At 47.8% G+C, this 16,286-nt stretch overlaps 2 protein-coding genes across 3 annotated transcripts in view; one reads left to right on the top strand and one right to left on the bottom strand.

The window, feature by feature from the left end:
• Positions 1-10,390, bottom strand: part of XRCC6 (X-ray repair cross complementing 6) — a 56,700-nt gene extending 46,310 nt beyond the window's left edge. Inside the window, 3 exon segments of the mRNA XM_017870293.1 lie at positions 2,872-2,984; positions 9,562-9,658; positions 10,283-10,390. Of these exon segments, the coding sequence (XP_017725782.1) occupies positions 2,872-2,984; positions 9,562-9,643 (195 nt within the window). The 5' untranslated portion in view covers positions 9,644-9,658; positions 10,283-10,390.
• Positions 10,391-10,520: 130 nt separating this feature from the next.
• The window catches only part of DESI1 (desumoylating isopeptidase 1), a 23,158-nt gene continuing 17,392 nt past the window's right edge, over positions 10,521-16,286 (top strand). Inside the window, exon 1 of one of the 2 annotated variants that reach the window (XM_017870294.1) lies at positions 10,521-10,859. In XM_017870294.1, the coding sequence (XP_017725783.1) occupies positions 10,772-10,859 (88 nt within the window). In that variant the 5' untranslated portion in view covers positions 10,521-10,771. The remainder of the gene's footprint in view (positions 10,860-16,286) is intronic. The other variant, XM_017870295.1, reaches the window with a different exon arrangement.

Genomic DNA, 16,286 nt, shown 5'->3' with positions numbered 1-16,286 from the left:
GATCTCAGCTCACTGCAAGCTCCACCTCCCGGGTTCACGCCATTCTCCTGCCTCAGCCTCCCGAGTAGCTGGGACTACAGGCGCCCGCCACCTCGCCCGGCTAGTTTTTTGTATTTTTTAGTAGAGACGGGGTTTCACCGGGTTAGCCAGGATGGTCTCGATCTCCTGACCTCGTGATCTGCCCGTCTCAGCCTCCCAAAGTGCTGGGATTACAGGCTTGAGCCACCGCGCCCGGCCAAAAAAATGAATCATTTCTAAGCGAACAATTAAGAGGTATTTAATACATTCACAATGTGCCAGGCATAGTGGCACATGCCTTAATCCCAGTCACTCAGGAGGCTGAGGTGGGTGGATTGCTTGAGCCCAGGAGTTCCAAACCAGCCTGAAGAATAGTGGGACACCATCTCGAAAAAAAAAAGCAAGGCCAGGTGCAGTGCCTCACGCGTGCAATCTTAGCACTTTGGAAGGCCGAGGCGAGCAGATCACAAGGTCAGCGGTCCGAGATCATCCTGGCCAATATGGTGAAACCCCGTTTCTGCTAAAAATACAAAAATCAGCTGGGCGTGGTGACGCATGCCTGTAATCTCAGCTACTGGAGAGGCTAAGGCAGGAGAATCGCCTGAATCAGGGAGTTGGAGGTTGCAGTGAGCCAAAATTGCACCACTGCACTCCAGCCTGGTGACGGAGCGAGACTCTATCTCAAAAAAAAAAAAATAAATAAAAATTTTTAAAAAGCATAAATACACACAAAAGGCTGGGCGCAGTGGCTCACGCCTGTAATCCCAGCACTTTGGGAGGCCGAGGCAGGTAGAACACGAGTTCAGGAGATTGGGACCGTCCTGGCTAACACGGTGAAACCCCATCTCTACTAAAAATACAAAAAATTAGCCGGGCATGGTGGCAGGCGCCTGTAGTCCCAGCTACTCCGGAGGCTAAGGTAGGAGAATGGCGTGAACCCGGAAGGCAGAGTTTGCAGTGAGCCAAGATCGACCCACTGCACTCCAGCCTGAGCAACAGTGAGACTCCATCTCAAAAAAATAATAAAGGCCGGGCACGGTGGCTCAAGCTTGTAATTCCAGCACTTTGGGAGGCCGAGATGGGAGGATCACGAGGTCAGGAGATCGAGACCATCCTGGCTAACATGGTGAAACCCCGTCTCTACTAAAAGTACAAAAAACTAGCCGGGCGAGGTGGCGGGCGCCTGTAGTCCCAGCTACTCGGGAGGCTGAGGCAGGAGAATGGCGTAAACACGGGAGGCGGAGCTTGCCGTGAGTTGAGATCCGGCCACTGCACTCCAGCCTGGGCGACAGAGCGAGACTCCCCCTCAAAAAATAATAATAATAACAACAATAAAAATAAAAATAAATACACACACAAACATTCACAATGTTGTACAACTACCAACTCTAGTTCCAAAAAATTTTCATCACCCCAAAAGCAAACCCAGTACCCACTAAGCAGTTGCTCCCGGTTCATCTCTTCCCTGTGCCTCAGGTAACCAACCACCACTCTGCATTAAGAACTTACCTATTCTGGATATTTCATGCAAATGAAATCATACAATATTTGACTTTTTGTATCTGGCTTCTTTCACTTAGCATAATGCTTTCAAGGTTCATCTACTTTGTAGTACGTATCAATTCTTCATTCTTTTTCATGGAATGTATATCCATACGCCACTGTTTAGCCATTCAAAATGTTTTGGAATAAGATAGAGGTCGTGGTTGCATAACGTTGTGAATGTGTGTCATTGAATTGTATACTTTCAAATGGTTAATTTTATGTTACATGAAACACAACCTCTAAAGAAACAAAAACAGGTCAGGTACAGTCAATCACACCCATTTCTCCACAGTCTTGCCAACACTTCTTATTTTCTCCTGGTGTTTTTTAAATTTTAGTTTGTTTATATAGTGGGTGTGAGTGGTAGCTCATTATGATTTTCATTTGCCTTTCTCTAATGACTAAACATGCTGAGTATCTTTTCCTGTGCTTGTTGGACATCTGCATATCTTTGGAGAAATGTCTTGTCTTTTTTTTTTTCCTTTGAGACAGTCTCACTCTGTTGCTCAAGCTGGAGTGCAGTGGTGCAATCTCAGCTCACCGCAACCTCCATCTCCCGGGTTTAAGAGATTCTCCTGCCTTAGCCTCCCGAGTACCTGGGACTACAGAAGCGCACCACCATGTCTGGCTAATTATTTTTGCATTATCAGCAGAGACGGGGTTTCACCATGTTGGCCAACCTGGTCTCAAACTCCTGACCTCATGATCCGCCTGCCTCCGCCTCCCAAAGTGCTGGGATTACAGACACGAGCCACCACGCCCGGCAGGAGAAATGTATTCTCAAGTCCTGTGCCTGTTTTAAAATTGAAGTTGCCTTTTTATTGTAGCCATCTTCTCCAACCACAGGTAGTAGTCAACTCCCAAGTATCACTCACTCTTTTCCACACTATAACTGCGGGAACTTCCCTTCTTCCTTTATACTCTCATCTCTGCAAGAGGAGGCGCCTACTTCTTTTTTGTGGTGTTTTTTTGGCTTTTTTTTTTTTGAGACAGTCTTGCTGTCTTACCCATGCTGGAGTACAGTGAGCAGCACAATCCCAGCTCACTGCAGCCTTGATCTCCTGGGCTCAAGCAATCCTCTTGCCTCGGCCTCCCTAGTAGCTAGGACTACAGGTGTGCACCACTACACCTGGATGATTTATTTATTTTTGTAGAGATGGGGTTTCTCCACGTTATCAGGTTGGTCTCAAAACCCTAGGCTCAAGTGATCTGCCCGTCTCGGCCTCCCAATGTATTGAGATTACAGGCATGAGCCATGCCCAGTCAATACTGTTTTTAAATTTGTCTTAAATTAAAAGGTAGTCTTACCTGGATGCTCATGTCAAAAGGTGTCAACTCATCTTCACTCTGAGATTCAAACATAGCCTTGGAGGCATCAACCAAAAAAATCAAACTATCTCTTCCTGAATATTTATAGTCTCCTACGGAGAAAAAAGTAGAAGAAAATGTTTGTCCTTGTATTCGTATTTGTTTACCATAGAAAACAAACAAAGGCCATAAAGTATAACCTAATCAATTATTATAAAGTGACAACCATAAAATCTCCACCTATGTCAGGAAATTGAGTCTTGCCAGACACCCTAGAAACTCCTCATAATTATGTTCCTTCCCAATTACAACACCCATCTCCCCCAAAAGTCAATATCCTGACTGTCTTTTTTTTTTTTTTTTTTTGGAGATACAGTCTCACTCCCATCACCCCATCACCCAGGCTGGAGTGCAGTGACACAATCACACAATCATAGCTCACTGCAACCTTGAACTCCTGGGTTCAAGCTATCCTCCTGCCTCAGCCTCCCGAGTAACTGGGACTACAGGTGTATGCCACCATGACCAGCTAATTTTTTAAATGTACTGTAGAGATGGTATCGTGATACATTGCGCAGGCTGTTCTCAAACTTCTGAGCTCAGGCAATCCTTCCGCCTAGGCCTCTATTGTTTTTTCTTTTTTTTTTTTTTGAGACGGAGTCTCGCTGTCTCCCGGGCTGGAGTGCAGTGGCCAGATCTCAGCTCACTGCAAGCTCCACCTCCCGGGTTTACGCCATTCTCCTGCCTCAGCCTCACGAGTAGCTGGGACTACAGGCACCCGCCAACTCACCCGGCTAGTTTTCTGTAGTTTTTAGTAGAGACGGGGTTTCACCGTGTTAGCCAGGATGGTCTCGATCTCCTGACCTCGTGATCCACCCGTCTCGGCCTCCCAAAGTGCTGGGATTACAGGCTTGAGCCACCGCGCCCGGCCACTTTTTTTTTTGAGACAGAGTCTCGCTCTGCTGCCAGGTTGGAGTACAGTGGCATGATCTCAGCTCACTACCACCTCCGCCTCCCAGGGTCAAGTGATTCTCCTACCTCAGCCTCCCGAGTAGCTGGGATTATAGCCGCCCGCCACCACGCCCAGCTAATTTTATATTTTTAGTAGAGACAGGGTTTCACCATGTTGGCCAGGTTGGTCTTGAAATCCTGACCTCAGGTGACCTACCCACCTCAGCCTCCCAAAGTGCTGGGATTACAGGCGTGAGCCACTGCACCCAGGCCCGCCCTGGGCTAGAGCTAGGATTATAGGCATGATCTACCACACACCCACCCGTTTCTTTAAAATTTTATCACCCAAAGCTACATTTCTAAACATTAGCTTTGACTTAGTGTTTCTGAAGCCTCTTCATCTACAGATACCCTCTCTTTTTTCCCTTGTAATTTATTTGCTAAAGAGCCAAGATGCTTTGTATTATACACTTATCCACATTCTGGATTTTGCTGATTGCCTTTTTAAAAAAATTAATTAGGTGGGGCACAGTGGCTCATGTTTGTAATCCCAACACTCTGGGAGAACAAGCCAGGCAGATCACTTGAGGTCAGGAGTTCGACACCAGCCTGGTCAACATGGTGAAACCCCGTCTCTACTGAAAATACAAACATTACGCCGGGTGCGGTGGTTCACACCTGTAATCCCAGCACTTTGGGAGGCCGAGGCAGGCAGATCACGAGCTCAGGAGATAGAGACCATCCTGGCTAACACGGTGAAACCCCATCTCTATTAAAAATAGAAACATTAGGCCGGGCGTGGTGGCTCACGTCTGTAATCCCAACACTTTGGGAGGCTGAGGTGGGCGGATCACGAGGTCAGGAGATCAAGACCATCCTGGCTAACACCGTGAAACCCTGCCTCTACTAAAAATACAAAAAATTAGCTGGGTGTTGTGGCAGGTGCCTGTAGTCCCAGTTACTCGGGAGGCTGAGGCAGGAGAATGGCGTGAACCCGGGAGGCAGAGCTTGCAGTGAGCCGAGATCACGCCACTGTACTCCAGCCTGGGCGACAGAGTGAGACTCCATCTCAAAAAAAAAAAAAAAAAAAAATTAGCCAGGCATGGTGGTGCCCACCTGTAATCCCAGCTAATCAGGAGGCTGAGGCAGGAGAATTACTTGAACCCGGGAGGCAGAGGTTGCAGTGAGCAGAGATCACACCACTACTCTCCAGCCTGGGCCACAGAGCAACACCACGTCTCAAAAATAAATAAATAATTATTTTGGCCAGGCACAGTGGCTCACACCTGTAATCCCAGCACTTTGGGAGGCCAAGGCCTATGGATCATGAGGACAAAAGATTGAGACCATTTGGGACAACACAGTGAAACCTCATCTCTACTAAAAATACAAAAATTAGCTGCGTGTGGTGGCACATGCCTGTAATCCCACCTACTAGGGAGGCTGAGGTAGATAGAACTGCTTGAACCCGGGAGGCGGAGGCTGCAGTGAGCCAAGATTGCGCCACTGCACTCCAGTCTGGGTGACAGAGTGAGACCCTGTTTCACAAAAAATAAAAATAAATAAATGGCAGGGCACGGTGGCTCATGCCTATAATCCCACCACCTTAGTAGGCCGAGGCATGTGGATCACGAAGTTGAGATTGAGACCATCCTGGACAACATGGTGAAACCCCATCTCTACTAAAAATACAAAAATTAGCTGGGTGTGGTGGCACATGCCTGTAATTCCAGCTACTAAGGAGGCTGAGGCAGGAGAATCGCTTGAACCCAGGAGGCAGAGGTTGCAGCGAGTCGAGACTACGCCACTGCACTCCAGCCTGACGACAGAGACTCCACCTCAAATAAATAAATAAATAAAAGTAATGAATTAATCATTTTACAAACAGAGTCTTGTTCTCTCACACAGGCTGGAACACAGTGGCGCAATCATAGCTTACTGCAGCCTTGAACTTCTGGGCTTGATCGATCCTCTGCCGCGGCCTCCCAAAGTATTGGGATTACAGGCATGAGCCACCTTGCCGGGCCTGCCGATTGACCTCTTTTGGTGCAGATTAACATAGTCCTCTGTCCTTCCTACTAAGGACCTAGAGAGGCTTAATCAGATTCAGGTTTTCTTTCTTCAGCATGACTCTATCGTAAGTAACGTGTTTTTTCCTAAAAAGGTATATAACGTCTGGTTATCTCCAAGTAGCTGGGATTACAGGCATGTGCCACCATGCCCAGCTAATTTTCTGCATTTAGTAGAGATGGGAGTTTCACCATGTTGGTCAGGCTGGTCTCAAACTCCTGACTTCAGGTGATCCACCTGCCTTGGCCTCCCAAAGTGCTAGGATTACAGGTATAAACCACCATGCCTGGTTTATTTTATTTTATTATTATTTTTTTGAGACGGAATCTTGCTGTCACCCAGGCTGGAGTGCAGTGATGCGATCTCCGCTCACTGTAAGCTCCGCCTCCCGGGTTCACGCCATTCTCCTGCCTCAGCCTCCAGGGTAGCTGGGACTACAGGCACCTGCCACCACGCCTGGCTAACTTTTTGTATTTTTTTAGTAGAGACGGGGTTTCACCATGTTACTGAGGATGGTCTCGATCTCCTGACCTCGTGATCCACCCACCTCGGCCTCCCAAAGTGCTGGGATTACAGACCTGAGCCACCACGCCCGACCCCTATTTTATTTTTTTGAGACAGGGTTTCACTCTGTCGCCCAGGGTGGAATGCAGTGTTGCAATCTTGGTTCACTGTAGCCTCTGACTCCTGGGTTGAAGCAATTTTCGTGCCTCAGCCTCCTGGGCAGCTGAGGCTACAGGTGCATGTCACCACAGACTCAACTAATTTTTGCATCTTTTAGTAGAGACGGGGTTTTGCTATGTTGGCTAGGCTGGTCTTGAACCCCTGACCTCAGGTGATCTGCTCCCAAAGTGTTGGGAATACAGACGTGAGCCACCACACCTGGCCAAATCATGGTATATTTAAAATGAGCTATACGCCAGGCACGGTGGCTCACACCTGTAATCCCAGCACTTTGGGAGGCCGAGGTGGGCAAATCACCTAAGGCCAGGAGTTCAAGACCAGCCTGGCCAACAATGGCGAAACACTGTCTCTACTAAGGGGAGTTGCGCTTATTTTTTTTTTTGTCTTTTTTTTTTTTTCCTTTTTGTGCAGAACGGGGTCTCGCTGTATTACCCAGGCAGGTCTCGAACTCCTGGGCTCAAGCTATCCTCCCGCCTCTGCCTCCCTGAGAGCTGGGATTACAGGCGTGAGCCACCGCGCCCGGCTGTCTCTACTAAAATACAAAAATTAGCTGGGTGTGGTGGTGCACACGCCTATGTTCCCAGCTGCTCGGAAGGCTGAGATGGGAGAATAGCTTGAACCGGGGTGGCAGAGGTTGCAGTGAGCCAAGATTGAGCCAGTGCACTCCAGCCTGGGCAACAGAGCGAGACTCTGTCTCAGTAAATAAATAAATAAAAGGAGTTATAGAGATTAAATATGTGTACTTGCAAAGAAAGATATATCCATGCTACAACAGTAAGAAAAAAGGTAGAACACAAAATTATGTACATTTGTTTAAAATTATATTTGGAAGACTGGTGTAAATTAAAATGGCAAAAATGTATATGCACCATTGTTACAACAATACAAGAAATCAGATACAGGCTGGCCATAGAGGCTCATGACTATAAACCTAGAACTCTGGGAGGCCAAGGCTGGGGGGGAATCGCTTGAGGCCAGCAATTTGAGACCAGCCTGATCAACATAGCAAGACCCTGTCTCTACAAAAAATTTAAAAAGTATTGGGAGTTGGTGGCACATTAGTACTAGCTACTGAGATAGCTGAAGCAGGAGGATCACTTGAGCCGGGGAGTTTGAGGTTACAGGGAGCTATGACGATCTCACCACTGCACTCCAGCCTGTCTCTATTAAAAAATTAAAAAACAGATAGCCGGGGGAGGTGGCGGGCGCCTGTAGTCCCAGCTACTTGGGAGGCTGAGGCAGGAGAATGGCGTGAACCCGGGAGGCGGAGCTTGCAGTGAGCTGAGATCCAGCCACTGCACTCCAGCCTGGGCGACAGAGCGAGACTCCGCCTCAAAAAAAAAAAAAAAAAAAAAAAAATTAGAAAACAGATACATATTTTATTAGGAAATAAAGATTGAAAGATACTTGAAGGAAAAATACAAAAATGTCAAAATGCCGGTAGTTGTGTTAGGGTGGTAGATTATACAGATTACGGCAAATTTTTTAATTTTTTATATTTCCTACATGTTTCTCACTTTTTTTTTTTTTGAGACAGAGTCTCGCTCTGTCGCCCAGGCTGGAGTGCAGTGGCGCCATCTCGGCTCACTACAAGCTCCGCCTCCCGTGTTTACGCCATTCTCCTGCCTCAGCCTCCCGAGTAGCTGGGACTACAGGTGCTCACCACCATGTCCGGTTAATTATTTATATTTTTTTTAGTAGAGACGAGGTTTCAGGATGGTCTCGATCTCCTGACCTCGTGATCCGCCCGCCTCGGCCTCCCAAAGTGCTGGGATTAGTCTTGAGACATCGCGCCTGGCCGTTTCTCACTTTTAATAAAAGTATTCAAAATTTTGGCCGGACGCGGTGGCTCACGCCTGTAATCCCAGCACTTTGGGAGGCCGAGGAGGGTGGATCACAAGGTCAGGAATTCAAGATCAGCCTGGCCAAGACGGGTGAAACCCCATCTCTACTAAAAGTATAAAAATTACAGCGCGCCTGTAATCCCAGCTACTCGGGAGGCTGAGGCAGGAGAATCGCTTGAACCTGGGGATTGGAGGTTGCAGTGAGCCAAGATCGCGCCACTGCACTCCAGACTGGATGACAGAGCAAGACTCCATCTCAAAAAAAAAAAAAAAAAAATTCAAAATCGTCTACCCAAGAGTTAAATTAACCAGTATGAAGATTACATGTACTCCTATTTCTCTTCCTTTGTTCTGTGTGTTACTGTGCTGCCTGAACATACACTCCTAAACCTGGAGGCTACATTGAGGGAATCAATCGCTTTCCTGTAACTGTGTTGCTTGCATTTATTCTTTGGTTGGGGTAGTTATTGTAGGGTGGGGGCATTTTTACACTGAGGTCCTGGAATGGTAAAACTACTCTCCTGGATGAGAAGGGTCTCACCTGAACCACTTAAGATGGCAAAAAAGGCCGGGCGCGGTGGCTCAAGCCTGTAATCCCAGCACTTTGGGAGGCCGAGGCGGGCGCATCACAAGGTCAGGAGATCGAGACCATCCTGGCTAACATGGTGAAACCCCGTCTCTACTAAAAAATACAAAAAACTAGCCGGGCGAGGTGGCGGGCGCCTGTAGTCCCAGCTACTCGGGAGGCTGAGGCAGGAGAATGGCGTGAACCCGGGAGGCGGAGCTTGCGGTGAGCTGAGATCTGGCCACTGCACTCCAGCCCGGGCCACAGAGCGAGACTCCGTCTCAAAAAAAAAAAAAAAAAAAAAAAAAAATGGCAAAAAATACCCATGGTCATGGCCATTTATCAGGGCCCAAAAGATGTCAAACTACCAGTGTCCAGAAAAAACTTAGAGCAGACTAGAGTAGGATCTGAATATAAGAGCCTAGTGTAGCTCTGCAAAGTTCAAAGGAAAAAAAGAACTTCAGAATTATTTGGGAGAAGGGCATGCCATCAAACAGAAAAGTCCACCCAGCAGAGATGGGCAGGGAAGGTCTTTCTTCCACACACCGAATGGCACTACATGCTGAAGTCACTTACCACTTGCTTCAAGGTTCTCTTCTTGTTCTTCTTCTGCTTCTTCATCGCCCTCGGTTTTGTAATATGACTCCCACCCTGACATGTTGGCTACTGCTCACTAGGCGAAAGACGTTAAAGTCAGTAACAGGCAAATTTAAACCGAAAAAATACCGACCTCTAGGTTCTCGTGAGATCTGTTCTAAAGGCTTGGTTAGTAGTGAGGTACGTGGACGGTAAATCCTGCCGCACTGCATGTAAATGCGCATGGGGGCCATCCCAATAACAGCCTCATCTCAGCTATCCCTCACGTTTCAGGGCCCGCGGCGGCCTGCGGAAGCCAGAAGCCGGAGGTCCCGCCCCCGGCGCCATTTAGACGATGAAGGATTCCCGCTCCGGGATTCTGTGCTCACTAACGGACCCCCTCGTCCTCAATACCGCCCAAAAACCTCCCCAAATTCCTCAATCACGCCCAATGAGGTCTCAAACGCAGACGGGCCTCAAGTGCAGGCAGGCCGCAAGCGCAGGAGGGCCTCAAACGCAGGCGGGCCTCAAACGCGAGGTGCCGCCTCCTTCGGGAGGAACGAGCGTGGTCTCGAGTCTGTCGCTACCCCTCGGATTCTCACACTTAAGGCCAACGGTAACCCTCTAGCAAGGCTATGGGGGCGCGCGAAACCGAGCGGGCGAAGCGGGACGAGGCCAGGCCTAGCTGGCGAACAACAGAAATGGGTAACGGCCCGCTTACCTTTGGCGCAGAGAAGCGACCAACTTGGACAGAAGACGAGATTCCACGCATGCGTGGGCCCTGTTCTTAGTCCCAATCAACGCCCCCTACGTCATCACGCATGTGCGCACCATTTCGCGTCAGGCTGGCACGCACACTCCCCAACCAGCTTCTACCTACGTGCCTGACGAAATCAGAGAGCCCCGCCCACTTCTGCAAAGCCACGCCCCCGCCGTACGTCAGGACAATAAGCACATGCGCAAAAGTGCATGCCTGTCCCCGCCCCCTCTTCCGTGTGGGCCCTGCCTGTCCGCTCTCTGTCACCTCACAGTAGTCGTTGCCGGTAGCGGGTGTGGGGGTGCGAGCAGCGCAGGGCGGCCTCTCCCCCACCCCTCAGGCGGGCTCAGTCCCCCCCTTTCCCTCCGCTTTCCACCCCCCTCGGGTACGGGAAGGTCCAAGTCGCTGCCGGGTGCCCGAGGGCCGTCGTGGCCGCCGTCGCCACGGGTCCCAATGGAGCCGCCGAATCTCTATCCGGTGAAGCTCTACGTGTACGACCTGTCCAAGGGCCTGGCCCGGCGGCTCAGCCCCATCATGCTGGGTGAGGGGGAAGGGGCCAGGTGGGCAGGAGGGCGGGAGCCAGGCCAGAGGGTGGCGGCTGGCCGAGGTGGGGAGACTTGGGCCACGACTCACGGGAAGACACATGGCCCAGAGGATGGAAGAAAAGCCGAGTGGAGAAGAGAGTGGTCTGAGGTTTGGGCCCTCTGAGCCCCGCGTTAGCCTCGCAGATACCATCCTCACGTTTGAATTCAAGGGGAAGGGATAGAGGAGTCATTCCTCCACCTTGCAGGGGGCTCGGGCAGAAACTGAGCCCTCGAGAGCCCCTTCGACGGGGGTGTGGAGTAAACCAGCGCTGGATCCCAGCGGGTTCCCTGCCTCGCTCGGGTAGCCTGGTGCACTCCTGCCTCCTTGGCGCGGTGTCGGAAAGGTGAGGATGCTTGCAGCGCAGTGCCCCTCGTGGTGACAGAGACACTGCGGAGGTCGGGTGGCCCTCGGAGAACCTTGCCTCAGTGCCAAAAGGAAGCTCCCTATGCAGTCCGGCGGGTAGGTGGGATGGGGGAGATACAGCTGCCTAGGGACCACCCCCCAGGTAGGTCAAGTCAGGACAAGAGGAGCCCCGAACTCCGGGATTCACCGAGCAATCTTCTCCCCACAGTTTCTAAGTTAATTGCTTTAGCTCAAATGGTAAGAAAGCAGTTTTGGGGGAAGTTTGGATTAGGTTGTGTGAATAAAGATTAGTAAAGCAAGTATTTCGGTGAGAAAAACCAGCCCTCATTCAGTGACGATCACACCTCTTTTCAACGTAAATACAGGAATGTCTTGTGTAACACAGGAATTGTCAAGTTTGTAACTTCGAGTAATGATGAGCAGGAAGGAATTCCAATAATTGAAAATTGAAGCTTTGACAGCATCCATTTGAATGGCTAATTTTTCCTGGCTTCTGTGGAGACATTGGCGAATTATTTAGTTCATCTCTGTAAGACGAGGGGGCCGAGGTCAAGTAAGCAAGGCTACTTTTGAGAGCATCCTTCAATGTCCTTGAGTTTCTAATATGTTGTAGTGAATTGAATTTAATCCCACAACCGTGGGCCCATGAGTTGTTTCTATATTTGGCTTCACATCAAAATCATCTAGGGTACTTGTTTAAAATGCAGATACCTTCATTTCCAACATATATTGTTAAATGAGATTAGAAAAAACAAGAGTAGAACACCTCTTTAAATATGTAAATCAGAGGATATATATGTGCTTGCATAGGCAAATAATTATCCAAAAGGATACACAAGAGGCCGGGCGCGGTGGCTCAAGCCTGTAATCCCAGCACTTTGGGAGGCCGAGACGGGCGGATCACGAGGTCAGGAGATCGAGACCATCCTGGCTAACTCGGTGAAACCTCGTCTCTACTAAAAATACCAAAAAACTAGCCGGGCGAGGTGGCGGGCGCCTGCAGTCCCAGCTACTCGGGAGGCTGAGGCAGGAGAATGGTGTGAACCCGGGAGGCGGAGCTTGCAGTGAGCTGAGATCCGGCCACTGCACTCCAGCCCGGGCCACAGAGCGAGACTCCGTCTCAAAAAAAAAAAAAAAAAAGGATACACAAGAAATTGGTAACAGCAGTAGCTTATGGAAAGGGGAACTTAATGCCAGGGAAACAGAAGTAGAAGAGAAGCTTTGCTATACACTGTTTCTAACCTCTAGACCTGTGTATTACATACACACAATATCTATTTAAAATGAGAAAAATTTTAATTATATCGATTCTAGAGCTTTACTTCACAAATACTAAATCAATCTCCTGGAGTTTTGGTCCAAAAATCTGTATTTTTAATGAGCTTATCGGCTAATTCTTATGTAGCCAACCCATTATTTGACAGGGGTTTGGGCCTAGATAACCAGTTGTTAAAATGATAAGGCACATCTGAAAGCAAAACTTACAAAGTCATTGAGGAAGCTGTTACTCATTAATAGATTACATCAGTCAAGTTTTGTTTTTTTTTTGAGACGGAGTCTCGCTCTAGCTCTAGGCTGGAGTGCAGTGGCGCAATCTCTGCTCACTGCAAGCTCCGCCTCCCGGGTTCACGCCATTCTCCTGCCTCAGCCTCCCGAGTAGCTGGGACTGCAGGCGCCTGCCGCCATGCCCTGCTAATTTTTTGTATTTTTAGTAGAGATGGGGTTTCACCTTGTTAGCCAGGATGGTCTCGATCTCCTGACTTTGTGATCAGCCTGCCTCAGCCTTCCAAAGTGCTGGGATTACAGGTGTGAGCCACCGTGCCTGGCCCACATCAGTCAAGTTTTAACTAAGCTTCTTGGAATGGAGCTATTTAGTTGCTTGTTTTTTTATCATAGTGAAGAATCAAATATTTCCTATACCCCAAGTAAAAGCCTCTCCCTTTACACTGGGTATTTTTCATCCTATTACCTAATAATTATTGGGCAGCTGAAAGGGGCCTTAGGAGTCATTATTTCATTCATTCAGCAGATGTTCATTGAGCGTCCACTCTATGCTAGTCAACGTGTTAAGGTAAATGAGGTTGATATAATGAACAAAGATATTCTTTGCCATCATGGAGCTGTCTAATGGGGGAGACATTAAAAATAAATACATAAACAAATAATTAGTTGCAAATTGCATAAGTACCTTCTGCACCAGAGGTGCACTGGGTGCTGTGATAGAAAATAACAAGAGAGACCTTTTTTTTTTTTTTTGAGATGAGTCTTGCTCTGTTGCCCAGGCTGGAGTACAGTGGTATGATCTCAGCTCACTGCAACCTCTGCCTCCTGGATTCAAGTGATTCTCCTGCCTCAGCCTCCAGAGTAGCTGGAATTACAGGTGCACGCCACCACACCCGGCTAATTTTTATATTTTTAGTAGAGACGGGGTTTCGCCATGTTTGCCAGGTTGGTCTTGAACTCCTGACCTCACATGATCCTCCCACCTCAGCCTCCCAAAGTGCTAGGATTACAGGTGTGAACCACTGCACCCAGCCAAGAGACGTATTTTATATAAGGGTATCAAGTGTAGTAACTTTGATACTGGGAATCTAGGATGAGAAAGAAGTAGCCACAGGAGGGTAATAAGGGAGCTACAGTGTTCCAGGTAGGAGACAGATCAGCCTGCCAAAGCCCTGAGACAGGAAAGAGTCTGGCCTGATACTGGAACTGAAAGAAGGCCTTTGTGGAGTGTACTGGGTGAAAGGGAAAGTGCCGTAAGTGAAGGTGGAGTAATAGACCTGCCTCCTCCCCACTCCCCACCTTTTTATAAAGATGCGAAGTCCTGGAAGACCTCAGCCAATCATGGGAACATCACCCATTTGGCACATCAGATTCTGATCTGAGGAAATCACCTTGTCTGCTAATCTACTTCTTTCTTTTCTACCTCTTTTTTCCATATTGCTTTTATACCTTTTGCAAAATTAATGAAGAAACAGTTAGCAAAGGTAGTAGTCATTACTTTCTAGAGTTGAAAACTTAAGGAAAATAGGCATGGTCTTACTGGTTCATCCCATTCAGACATCACTAATCTTGAAGTTGGGTATGTCCCAGTTCTATAAGTAGCCATATATTGATTTCCCATTCCTAAATATATTTGAACCTTTAAAAAATCAATTTGTTGGCCGGGCACGGTGGCTCAAGCCTGTAATCCCAGCACTTTGGGAGGCCGAGACGGGTGGATCACGAGGTCAGGAGATCGAGACCATCCTGGCTAACATGGTGAAACCCTGTCTCTACTAAAAAATACAAAAAACTAGCCGGGCGAGGTGGTGGGCGCCTGTAGTCCCAGCTACGTGGGAGGCTGAGGCAAGAGAATGGCGCAAACCCGGGAGGCGGAGCTTGCAGTGAGCTGAGATCTGGCCACTGCACTCCAGCCTGGGTGACAGAGCGAGACTCCGTCTCAAAAAAAAAAAAAGAAAAAAATCAATTTGTTTCCTGATTTTTATGATGAATTCTAGAAGTATATTAATAGCTAGTGTTTATTGAGAGCTTACCATGTGTTAGACCCTTTTTTTCTGAGTACTTTGCATGCATTGTAATCTTCACCACAGCTTTGTGAGACAGGTCCTGTTATTGCCTCCATTTTCTCCATTGAGGAACCCAAGAAGTAGAGTATTAAGGAATTTGCCCCAGGTCACAGAGCTGCTAGGTGGTAGAGCTGGGTTATGAACGCAGGCAGTCTGACTTCCAGAGCTCGCATTCTCAGTCATTTTGAGATACCACTTCTAATGTGTAATACGTTCCTTTATAATTGAAGTAAAGTAGATGCCTTCCTGAAGTTTGTAAAGGCATCCTTTGCCAAATGTTTCAAGTTTGGATGAGAAAAAACGCTAGGTTCAATGTGTATGTGGCACTTATAATCTAGATTTATGATCATGCCTCTTAGCCTCCATTTTCCCAAATTAAATCCGTGTGATCTCATCCGCAGTACCCTCTCAGGCTTCAGTTATGTCAGTTCTCCAATGGGAGACCTAATCTAGCTCTATCGCAGTTCAGGATTGCACTAAATAAAGCCCAAGGTAATTCCCCTTTCCTGAAGCAATGTAAATTCCATAGTTTTACCCTGTCTTGTTTTCAGCCTCCTGGAATTGCCTCACGTGAAGGCATTACTGTTCTATAGTTCTTCATTCACCATGAAAAATGGTCCCAGAATTATCCTTAGCGTTCTAATTGATCAGATAGCCTGATTGCACCTTTTTTCATAGTCACCGATTGCCTAAGATAATTAGCTATTATAATTGTCCTTCAGTTCCTCCTCTTAATAATTTTGGCTGCTCTTTAAATTTCTTGACCTCTTTTTGTGCCAGAGTACATACAGAAGTGTGTGTGTGTGTGTGTGTGTGTGTGTGTGTGTGTGTGTGTGTGTTTGTTTTGATTGTGGTAAGAAGTACTTCGTGGCCGGGCGCGGTGGCTCAAGCCTGTAATCCCAGCACTTTGGGAAGCCGAGACGGGTGGATCACGAGGTCAGGAGATGGAGACCATCCTGGCTAACAGGGTGAAACCCCGTCTCTACTAAAATATACAAAAAACTAGCCGGGCGACGTGGCGGGCGCCTGTAGTCCCAGCTACTCGGGAGGCTGAGGCAGGAGAATGGCGTGAACCCGGGAGGCGGAGCTTGCGGTGAGCTGAGATCCGGCCACTGCACTCCAGCCTGGGTGATAGCGAGACTCCGTCTCAAAAAAAAAAAAAAAAAAAAAAAAAAGTACTTCGTATTTGTTGATTATTTTCTGATCTCAAGTTTCGTGTGCATCCATCCCGTTTATTTTTCTTTACAAGCCCATTTCAAAACTCTTTTCAGATTTAAAGATTTGGAGGCATAGAATATATACATTTCTTGTCAGAATGCATTCTAACGAATATTAGAGATTTTACTCTATACTCAATTCTTTACTTCATTTTGTAGTACAAATAGTAATGAAATAAAATATGTGATGTGAACTCTGTCCTCCAGGAGTTTTTCTTTTTCTTTTTTTTTTTT

The sequence above is a fragment of the Rhinopithecus bieti genome, unplaced genomic scaffold, assembly GCF_001698545.2.
Source record: "Rhinopithecus bieti isolate Rb0 unplaced genomic scaffold, ASM169854v2 scaffold_4967, whole genome shotgun sequence".
In the NCBI taxonomy this organism is placed as follows: Eukaryota; Metazoa; Chordata; class Mammalia; order Primates; family Cercopithecidae; genus Rhinopithecus; species Rhinopithecus bieti.
Note: the sequence above shows the minus strand (reverse complement) of the source record. Positions and strands in the feature narration are given on the sequence as shown.